General features: G+C 41.8%; 1 protein-coding gene across 1 annotated transcript; it reads right to left on the bottom strand.

Moving 5' to 3' along the window:
* Positions 1-548: 548 nt before the first annotated feature.
* Positions 549-8,346, bottom strand: eif2b4 (eukaryotic translation initiation factor 2B, subunit 4 delta). The gene is made up of 13 exons (XM_066709340.1): positions 8,237-8,346; positions 7,652-7,692; positions 6,987-7,158; positions 6,493-6,678; positions 6,183-6,265; positions 4,715-4,806; positions 4,120-4,234; positions 3,609-3,685; positions 3,159-3,261; positions 2,811-2,938; positions 2,304-2,481; positions 1,352-1,532; positions 549-838 (listed from the first exon to the last, which is right to left on the bottom strand). Exons 1-13 carry the CDS (start codon positions 8,295-8,297, stop codon positions 639-641), a joined length of 1,617 nt encoding a protein of 538 aa, XP_066565437.1. The 5' UTR covers positions 8,298-8,346; the 3' UTR covers positions 549-638.
* Between the last annotated feature and the right edge of the window lie 966 nt (positions 8,347-9,312).

The following is a 9,312-nucleotide window of genomic DNA, read 5'->3' as shown; positions in this document are numbered from 1 at the left end:
AAACATGGATGAAACTAAAAATAATGACCCAATTTCAATATCTTAATAATAACTGCCACAGTCTTAGAGGACATATTATAAACATAATTCACCAAAACACAAAACTTTTACCCTGGACAGACAGGCCACCTTTACTCATTAGACTTTACCAGGACACAAAAAGGCCTGCCTTTGAATGGAGAGGTATTTTTGACCAATGGCGCCACCAACTGGAATTAGTAAAATACTGTAGAGAAAATCAACTGTACTGTATAGCAGCTTCTTCAAATTAAGAACAATATATACAACACTATGTATTTGCTGAAATACATAACCAATTTTGCTGGCTGGCAAAACACTTTTTCTTCAAATGTTATTATAGAAAGCTGAATCAAAGCATGACTGTTTTAATAGATATGGGGGGAATGCAGGTTTCAAAGGACTACTAAGAGTGACTATATATTTAAAGCCTACCATTATACAAAATAAACTATTTTATGAATTCATGTCAATCCCGTCCAAGCTATGCGTTCTGTGTTTGTACTGTATGCAAATGAACGCGCCGCACACCACATTAAATAGTAGCTTTATTCCATGCCAAAGAAAGTTGTATACACCGAAGCACAGCTGCTAACACCTCTCTGGAGCCGAGGGCATGCTCACTGATCCACGTTCTTCACACGCAGCACCACGGGGACCGAGGTGCACGGGATCATGCCCAAGTCTGTGATTACTAGATCCACAAAGTCTGGAGGTGTGACGTCGTAGACCAGGTTAAGCAGGCGGAGGGAGCTGGTCTCCTGCCACTTCCCCAGCTGTGTCGTCCCCTTCCGGGTCACGATAAGGTCATCGGGGTCATCTGGAACCAGACAGGGGAGTGGTGTCAGAAACAGGCTTGAACTAGATCAACGGCTGCCTACTGATGAGTCACGATCTGATCTTAACATCCAGACCACCACAGTCCTCAGTTTGCAGACACAGCATTTGTTCTTTGTTCCACTTTAATATTGAAAACATTCAGTGCATCAGATACCCGATTCGCACTCTTTAGTCTTGCTATGAAAATGTTTGCAATTCAATGTATTTCTGTATTCTACAATATTTACTTCACATAGCTCTTACATTAAATCGATGCCAAAATAGCCCAATGACATTCGTGGTTTTTTGTTTGCCAGTTGAACTTTATTGGTATTCGATAAATGTACTGCTTTTTCCATTAAGTGCTTTTACTCGCATAAAGTGCTTCCCGGCAAGCCTGGTTAAAGGCACTATATCAAAGTAACGACTGACTGCATTTAACTTGCTAAAAAGTGCCCATCATTAGAAGCATGGCGGGGGTGGCGGAGGAGTCAGGACAGAACAGAAGACCTACCGAGTTCGTTGGACACGAAGGAATCGGTCTGCACTCTCTCGCAGAACTTGTAGGTCTCACAGCACACCAGCACAGGCACGTTGTAGGCCTTGGCAACCAGGGCGATCTGCGACGTTCCCACCCGGGACATCACGTAGCCATTGGCCAAGAGCGCGTGGGCACCGAGGAACACCTTGGAGACCTGAAGAGAGGAACAGAGAGCAGAGTCCATCTACCGATTCACACAATCTACATCTTGAATCAAATTTCAAACCGTGGAAGAGTGGCCACAGAGCTTCAGCACTTTTCATCCAAGTCGACAGCTTTTAAGATGAATAAAAACATTTGCTAAAGTGAGGAAAGACATTTTTAACGCCTATCTCAAAGTAGCCTAACAATCATGGAAGGTTTATGAGGACTGGGATGTCACCTCCACATTCATGACCTTGTATATGACCTCATGCACTTGACCAGGGCAACAAAGGGAGAAGCATGGGAAGGGTGTCATCCAACCCAGGCAGGAATTATAACCCCATTCTGACTGAGAAAGTGAATACAAAGACTACCATTGAGACCCATGTTTCTACTAGATTGGGAGCAATGTACAGTATAGAAAGCTCTAGAATAGGTCAGTGACTGCACAATGTGGCACATATCACTTCCACTCACACTGTACTCCCCTTTTCAGCCTGAAGTGCCCTTTAATAGAATAAAGTTTTACCAAATATTTTACGCCATTAAATCACAGATCTAATTTGGACTCAAGTGGTTAATAACTCCTTTCCATTAAAGAGCACTCGGGTGACACAGCAATGCACCGCTGAGGATAATGAACTCAGTCAGCGGGCGAGCTCATCATTGACATTGTTCGTGGAGGAGTTGTAAACCCATAAATTAACGAACAAACAAGATTAGCTCCAGTGTGTCTGCGGTTGATGCTGTGTGCAGAAGTCAAGAGTGCATCTTGGTTCACCTCGGGCAATATGTAGGAGACGGCAGTGATGAGGACGTAGGTGCAGCGGATGCCCTTCTTCACCAGCCTGCGCAGCGCCTCCCTGCCCTCCAACCGGGGCCTGCTGTCCACCACGATGACCCGGAAATTCCTGCCCTTCTCGTAGGCGTCGCACAAAATGTAATTCACAAGGGACGAGCTGCAAGGAGAAACAACGTCGAACAGTCTAATCATCCATCCCCTACTCCAGGTGTGACTCAAGAGAGGGAAGCTCATGTAAATTGCTTATGTATGGCGTAGGGACTTGACATTGCTTCCAGTTCAGTGTGTGAATACTTCTAGATTCAGTTTAAGAGTTTAATTTGTGTATAGTCAGAAGTGTAGGCAGATGGAACAATAATCGCAACTCCTTATGAAAATATCACTGCAAAACACTGTTTCTGTATTCTTTAAATACATTTTAATTTTTATAGTTCCCCAAAAGAAATATACTCATACTAATCAGTTGTGTTTAGTAAAAGATCTCACCATCCATAGACCAGGATTACGTCATCCTCACTGATCTTCTCATAGGCAGATTTAGAGATGGCTTTTGCCGCCAGACGAATCTTCTCTTCTATATATCGATCAATACAGTCCTGTAGTTTAGACTTTGCCTACAAAAGAAAGAATGAAGTTGATGGAAAATGTGGGAACAATTCCACAATAAAATAAATGATCAGAGTAACATTAGGAACAAAACATCTAAAGGACAATAAGTTTTCCGAACCCGGTCTATTAATCAAATGTCTTGGTAATAATCTTTGCTCGGCTGTGACAAAGTAATTTGAATTAATTTCTTCAGAGTCCAGTGGGGGGTGTTCTATGTTCTCTCACCTCCTCCTCTTTGCATTGACTTGAAATATTGGAGATCTCTTTCTTCAGATACTTGATTGCGTTTCCCATGCTGGCAGACAGAGGTCGACATTGATTCAAGAAACTACAACAGAGGAAAAGGCCATGATTGCAGATGACAAAAAAACATGGAGCTCAAAGTTATAGATGTTTATCCGATTCATGACATCTATACTGATATTCCTTCCTACAGTGCAAGTATTCCCATCCTCACCCGACCTTTCTTTCAATAGAGCTAGGATGTAGGAAATTGTGTGTCGAGCTGCACAAGTCCCGATTCCGTGCCGTGAACTGAATGAATCATTGAACAGTCCCATCTACTGGGATGTCTTACATGGTCTGACTTTACACATGGACACAGAATTATATTTTTGAAATTTGTTCCATTTATTCTTCCAACAAGGAGAGTGTAAAACCTAACCGGGTCAGTACCTGATGTAAGGCTTGAGTTTATTCACCAGATCTCTGGATAACTCTTCATTCGGGGGGGTTGTATAATCACGGATAACCTGTGGGAATGGATGTGGAGAGCGCTTTGGTCACCATTCATTGCAGTGAATTATATTAATGCAATTAACCCCGGCACCCAATTAATTAAGAAGAGAAAGGAACGGTGCTGTAGCATCAACTACAGAGATTCACTAGTGGAAATCAGACCAGTTACACAAAACAGATCATAACAACTTGGGTTTCTATAATCATTCCAGTAAGATCACAGGAATTATGCTTGCATGATCAGTGGAACTTCTATTAGTATTATGACAGATGCTTTAACCCAAAGCGACGAGGTTTAAACAGTACAATATTAATATTCAACATAGCTTATAAAGGAGAAAACTAAACTTGTGAAGAAGTCAAGAAAACAACAGGTCTCCACATTTCGCATGCCAGTGAAATGAGATGCCACATCTTACGGAGATGAATAAACCAGCAGGACCAGTACCTGTTTGAAGCCATGCAGCAAGGCGATACAGCGCGAGTTGGACCCTGCAATGATGCCCTGAGAATACTGCAGCCCCAGCCGCACGATCGAGGGGTGGATCACGGTCGAGGGAATGCTGCAATGGAGAGGAAATGGGGAAGAGGAACTCACTGCAATTGAAGTGAATGCCACTTTGCAGAGGGGATCCAATTGTGGAAATGGAATTAGTTGTTATATTCTCTGGAGAGGTAATTTGCAGTTGATGAGAATTGCTTGCATTTCATTAAGTTTTTCCAGGTGGCACCATATCTATGACCACCAGTTTATATAAAACACAAGAAGCCTGTGACAGTAAGTCAGGCGATTCATAACAGCACAGAGGGGCCTAAAACAAATCCTATCTAGCTAATGGAAGGGGGGTAAATCAAGAACAAAGGCAGCTTAAAGTTCTCTGTGGGAAAACAGAACTACCCGAACACAGTCATCCACAACCACAAGATAGTCAAAAACAATGGCTGACTGCCATTATCACATTTCTGAAGCCTATACATGCATTTAAGATATTCAGATTTATTTTAACAAATCAAAACCTGAAGATGAACCTTTTTAAGCCTACCTTATCTGCTGTGTGAGCGGTGCTTTTCGACTGTACTGGTGCAGATGGGAGAAGAGACTGACTTTGTAGCCGTAATCTGGCCTCAGAGGAATCTGGATTTAAAAAAAGGACATCAAACCAATATTAAAGCAGCCAGTCATCCCTTCAGTGTGCAGGAGAGATAAAGCAGTGACAGAGTCTGCGATGGAGGCAGCGGTTTCATCCCCAAGGGAACCAATAATGCTGCTGTACTCTGGACTGGATCAGACACAAGCCTAATGATGCTGGGCTTCTTACACACAATTGCCACCTTTACCTAGAAATAGTACAACACACCATCATAAGACAGACTTTTGTTTGGATGTTTTTAGTTAAAAAAAAAAAAAAAAGCACAAAAGAATATTAGTCAAAATCTTCACAGCAACCGGCTGCCTGCTGAAAACAATGAACAAGCACACACACATACAGAACCCAGGTTGTTGTTCTTATTGAAAGAAGAATTTTATTTAAATGTCAGGTGGGCTGTTTTCTATCAAGCCCTTCTGGACCACAGAGCGACAGCGAGGACACATTAGCCGATTGAAACAAAGCCACTCAAGACAGACAGCACTCTCACAAGGCAGACCTTGACTCCGGACACCTTTTTACTGCCACCCCTTCGGCGCGTCTGAAACAGAGGGGCATCACAGTGCATGCAGGGAAAAGGGGCAAGAAAACACCCACTGTAATCAGCTCTTCAGCCAATGACTTTCAAGAGCAGGTTAAAAACAGACAAGTTGTCACCAGATCCTTGGACAGTCAACACTTACATTCAAAACGTATCTACAAATATTACCATAATAAAGAGCAGTTTACTGAGATTTAGCACATTTCCTTTTAATGTTTTGTGTTTATTGATCAGCCCTAAGCTGATCATTTATCTCGTTACATTCCTGTTATAATGGAAGATGAAAACCCATACTGTGTACATACCTACCAACTGTACTCAAAAAGTGTGAAAGCATCCCGAACCTGCGTTCTGCTTCATTAGATCCTCACCTGAACCCTCTACCTTTGTTTAATACGCTTCCAATGATTCAATCAGAGCTCAGCTGGTACAGCAGTGCTTCTGGAATAGGACTGAAAAACTTTCCTCTGTCTACACCAGTAGTTCCCAACCCTGGTCCTGGAGGACCTCAATTACATAATTTAACCTTAATTGAAGAAATATTCTGTGTAATACAAGAGTTAGTTCTTTAAGATTATTTATACAATTCTATACTTAACTTAGAACTCCTACTGTTTAAAATAATGAAAAGGTTCTGGTTTAGGAAAGTATTAGTTCAATTAAGGGTTCAATTAAGTTATTAAGAGCTGGGCTGGAACAAAAACCAGCAGGGTAGGGGGTCCCCAGGACCAGAGCTGAGATCCACTGCTCTACACAATCTCCTTAATGCCCCATCCAACCACACTAAAACACACACATTCCAGTGGCCTTTCCTCATCCTACCTGTTGCCTCTCCAGTTTCTTGGCCAGCTTCTTCAGCACAGCTGGGTCATCCACCTGGATGTGTTCGGGAAGTCTTTTGACCACTAGAGAGAAGACGACGGAAAAATGAACGAATCGGCTTACAGCAGCCAAACAAAAGCCTGTGGCCGCCCTTCGCCTGACTCAGCACGTGACTTTCCTTTACCACACCACAGGTGCGAGTTAGACACTGGTCAACCACAGAGTTAACGAATGCAATCAGGACTGCCTTCATCAACTGAATAATTGCACGGCAACATTACATGCAGCAACACACGCTAGAGAGATCTACCTGGCTGTGGTTCACTAGGCAGGACCTTTTGCTTGGCGGTGGAAAGGGGCTGGCTGGGGTCTCCTTTCTTGCCCTGTTTGGCAGCTCGGTCCGCTTCCTGCCGGGCTCTCCTCTCGGCACGCATCTCGGCCTTGCTCTTGGGCGGGGCAGCCTTCTCTCCAGCCGCCGGGGCCTCGGACACAGGAGCTTCGAGACAGAGCATAACCCATCACTGTGCAACAGGGAAGTCGCTGCAGTGGGTTTCACTGAGCCCTAGGGTCATAGGTCATGGCTTGTGTAGCTGAACTAATAATTAAGAGTTTGTTCACAGTATAATTTTGGAAGGAATATTAAAGGGTTCATATAAACAAATCAAATTAATAGCTCTGCTTTAATTTTCTTATATCTTATAATGACTGCATGATAAGATTATTTTCCCCAAATGTGCGTTCTGCCACAAATGTGCGTTCAACTTTAATCCAACACACACAGGGTAAACACACAGTTTTAGGCACCTGCATTTAACTCTTTCTTGGTCTGTGTAGGCTGGATATGGGCAGGAACCACTGCAGTTTTCTCCTTCTCAGTTTCTCCCACATTCTTGTCATCCTTCTTGTTTTTCTTCTGTTGTTTCTTCTCTTTCCTCAGACGCTGCTTCTCCTCCTTGGACAGCTCCTTGCCCTCGGCCTGATGGGAGGCGACACAGAGAGCACTTTATACAGCACTTAATGGGACAGTCAGGTTGATTCACAGAAATATTATAGTTAATATAAAACCATGTGAATTAACAAGCTAATTTCACACCTGGTCTCTACATATTGTCAATAATACCAGTTAAAATAATGTATTTTCCTTTAAATATTACGTAAATGTAGGTTTTAGTTATTTAGACTAAATATTTCTAATAACATTGACTGCAACATTTTTTTTTTTTTTGGTCTGACTATACTGAAACAAAACTGGTGTCATTTGTTTCTGAATCAGTGGAAATAAGCTATGTGACAACGGAAAGGGTATCACTGTCAAGAATGCACTTTTAAGTTTGAATATTTAATTGTTTTAAGTTCAACTACCCAAAGAATGCCATCCTGCCATGTACAAACACTAGATGGTATTCACTCAGGTGTATGTATGCGTGTCAGATATATATATACACATCCCATTTAAAATAAGCACTTACATGGCAGCTTACGTCGTCTTTTCTCTTTGAATCCATTTCATCTGTAATAATAATACAATCATAATGATGTTAAGAATATGACACATTAGTAGAGAAACTCAAGAACCCTTTAACATTGTGAAGTTGTCGTAAAGACCTCCAGGGCTGTAAGACCAACACGTATCACTGTGTTATTAAAGTGATTAATCAATACACGATACAGAAGCATCTTAAATGTCTCAAAATCCAACCTCATCATGTTTGAAACATACATCTGTATCGTGTTTTTATTTTATTTTGGATCTGCTACAAAGTTACGCCATGCCCTACACATGCTGACTTCACTACGTCACACACATGCTCTCAGGGCTGAGCAATTAAGAAGACCGACATTGCATCACCCAGCACAACAACACAACAGTGACACACGCTACACAGTCTGCTGCAACAGCAGTGCAAGGCAGGCCATGACACACCAACTCAACACAGACTGACTGAGTACATCAGCCTGAGTCTCTCCACTGGCTCTACAACTACGACCCACAGCTGCCGAAATACTCGCGTCTTATTAAAGCATCCCGTCCACACGCTGCTGCCACACGTTACCCTGTATCTGGTGTTTGCTGTCATTCAGTGCTTTCTCTTTTTTCCCGACTGTGTCCGCCATGTTGGGCAATTTCCGACCCTGCCGTAATTACAGAGCAGCGAGATCACCGACGGCAGAGCTTCTGGTACAAAACTAACGTGAGGAGAAGTGTACACTGCCCCTGCGGCCGGGAGTGTGCACTGCAGGGTCTGTGTGGCGTCAGAGACATTGCTTTAACTGTAACCTTTAAAGGGATTGAGATTTAAGGTCCTGAGTTTATTGCTCAACTAGCTGACGACTAAATACTTTCCATATGAAATAAGGAACAGGTTTCTAAGGCCTTGAAAAGGTTGATGATGCCGGGTCTCCACCTTTTGTGGAAAAACAAAATAATTATAAATAATAGACACATTTTATGTAAATAAATAAATCATACAATAAAATTGATGAATTAATAGGAGAAACTGAATGTAAACTTGAAGAGCCCCATTTTCAAAATATATAGTTTTATATTTGAATACTTTTTTATGAATAACTGCAGTTTATGATGTCCTTCAATGTCTTTCAGTTTATTTCCTATATTGACAATATCTTCTACTCTGTTTTATGAATGATATACAATGTAATTTTCTCAAGCACAGATATAGATTTTTGGGGGACTTGGGGACTGAAGAACTTGCAATGTTGGGACATTAGAGAAGCATGGATATAACTTTGTCATTTCATATGAAATGGAATTTGATGTGTGTGTTATGGGATCATTTGACTTTATGCAACATGTACTTACAGTATTACAAAATATTACATTAGTGTTAGTAATGTCACTGTGTCATAATAGAGCTGCAGTTCGCAGTCTGGCTGTTCTCAAAACGAGTCCAGGGACCTGGAGGTCCATAGAAAAGCCTGTGAAGAGTTTGCCAAGCGTGGAAAATTAAATGTTTTATATGAGTTTAATCTGGGAACCATAGTGATATTTTGAAAAGGACTTCCTAAATCTGAGTAATTTAAGAGAACCTTACCTTGCATATCTGTGTCTAACACTTGCATTAAATTGCAAGGTGTGTAGAAGGCTATGTAGAAATCCATGCATTTAGTT

This window comes from Amia ocellicauda, chromosome 1 (assembly GCF_036373705.1).
Source record: "Amia ocellicauda isolate fAmiCal2 chromosome 1, fAmiCal2.hap1, whole genome shotgun sequence".
Lineage (NCBI taxonomy): Eukaryota > Metazoa > Chordata > Actinopteri > Amiiformes > Amiidae > Amia > Amia ocellicauda.
Note: the sequence above shows the minus strand (reverse complement) of the source record. Positions and strands in the feature narration are given on the sequence as shown.